We start from the raw sequence: 1935 nt of genomic DNA on the forward strand, positions 1-1935 counted from the left end.
CCCGCCGCTGCTCTCGCGCCTACGGGCACCATGCTGTCCAACTCCGGTGCTGTTCCCCAGCCCGCCGCCGCCGCCGCCACCGCACCATGCTGTCCAACGCCGGCGATGTTTCCCAACCCGCCGCCGCCGCCGCAGCCCCCCGCCCCGGCCCAACCTCACCCCCCGGCCCAGCCACCGCCGCAGCCCCCGCAGCAGTTCCCCCAGTTCCACGTCAAGTCGAGCCTGCAGATCAAGAAGAACGCCATCATCGACGACTACAAGGTTACCACCCAGGTCCTGGGACTGGGCATCAACGGGAAAGTTTTGCAGATCTTCAACAAGAGGACCCAGGAGAAATTCGCCCTAAAAGTAGGTTTGGGGCCCGAGGGAGGGGAGGACGGGCGGATGGGGTCTCCCGGGGACCACCCCTGGCACTCCGCAGCGGCCTAAGCTCTCGGTGGCTCAGCGTGGTCGCGCCCACGCTTTCCTCGGTCTGGCGTCGGAGCCGCGGAGGAGTGGCCGCGGCGGGGCTGCCCGTCCCGCGCGCTTGAGGGGTGCCAAGTGCGCGGCAGGGGGCGGGGGGCAGCGGGAAGGTCAGGTCCCGGCGGACCACACAGCCGAGACCGAGTTTCCGGTCACCTCCGGGTGTGAGTGGCGGGGACTCGAGAGGATTCGTGAGGACCCTGCCATTTTGGGTTTGAGCGGCATCCAGCCGAGTCTCAACGGTTGGCTTCGGGACCATTTCTGCTAATTTTCCTCCTAGTCTCAAGGAAGTGATTTTCGGGGGTTGTGGTTCCCTATCCTCTCCTCCCTTCTTTCTTTCTGTGGGCACAAAAGGCCCATTACTCATTGAGCTGGTTGGTCGGTTGGTTTGGAGAAGTCGTATCTCAGAGGTTTATTTAGCCTCGCTCCTTATTTGGGAGCCGGAATGTGTGATTTCACTTCCCTGGGCCTTGCGAGTGCGGCTGTGCTGCCTTGGGGCGCGCCGGCCGGGGAGGTGCAAGGCTGGAGATTCCGCTGGGACACCGACACCACCCCCCCTCCCCGCCGCGACCGCCCCGGGCGCGGGGGAGGTTTTGTTTTGATCCGAGAGCGTGCCCCCTCCTACCTTCAGTGCCTGTGAGGCTCCAGATGGGAGGCCAGCAGGCTCCTTCGCGGTGTCTGCTGTTTCCATAGCTCCATTGATCATTGTAAACCGGGTCCGTAAACCACGGCTTGGCCCAGTGCTGATTCCGCAAATCGGAGATGGCCACTTGAGTCCTGGACAAGGGCGATTGGTGGACAGAGGAGAGAGCGTTTTCCTAGAGCTGGGGAAAACCAACCTCTTGTTTTTTCTTTTTCTTTTCTTTTTTAAGGGGATCTGGTAGGGGGGAGAATGGGGATTTCAGTGAGAGTATCTACTTCGGAAGTTAAACAGAATGGTCTGATGAGTCGCCAGTGCAGTGTGAGCCAATGTTCAGGGTCATGAAAAAGGTTTTCCCCAAAGAGGGGTTTCAGATCAAACCACATCTCTAAAGGTGACCAAAAACGCCTTTTTCCCCTGGGGTGTCTTAATGATTGGAGGAGGAGAAAAATACTTCCTGTGTTATATTTTCTTTTCCCCCTCAATCCCTGTGGCTAGCCGTGTTTCAGCTATTCATACAAAACTCAGATATGTGTTATGGGTGGAAATGTTGGAATATATAATTAGATAGAATAAGACCCTGGTACTTGGGGGTTGTATAAGACAAGCATGTTCAACTTAACAGATTTTAAGGCCTCTGAAATTATTTTCTTGCTGCTTTCATCCTCCCTTTTGGGGGAGAACTTCAGCTAGCCTCAACACTGTCAGTTTTGTTTGGTTTTTACTATAAGCTGTTGCTGAGGGCTTTTGGTTGTTTGGTGTCGACTTTTGGAGAAGGAATATATCAGTATCCTGAACCCTTTAATACTTGTGCCTTAGACCGTTCTTTCCCT

General features: G+C 56.3%; 1 protein-coding gene across 1 annotated transcript in view; it reads left to right on the forward strand.

Moving 5' to 3' along the window:
- The first annotated feature begins 103 nt into the window (after window positions 1-103).
- The window catches only part of MAPKAPK2 (MAPK activated protein kinase 2), a 46268-nt gene continuing 44436 nt past the window's right edge, over window positions 104-1935 (forward strand). The window contains exon 1 of the mRNA XM_007470711.1: window positions 104-348. Coding sequence (XP_007470773.1) covers window positions 106-348 — 243 coding nt within the window. The 5' untranslated portion in view covers window positions 104-105. The remainder of the gene's footprint in view (window positions 349-1935) is intronic.

This window comes from Lipotes vexillifer, unplaced genomic scaffold, assembly GCF_000442215.2.
Source record: "Lipotes vexillifer unplaced genomic scaffold, Lipotes_vexillifer_v1.1 scaffold1122, whole genome shotgun sequence".
NCBI lineage: Eukaryota > Metazoa > Chordata > Mammalia > Artiodactyla > Lipotidae > Lipotes > Lipotes vexillifer.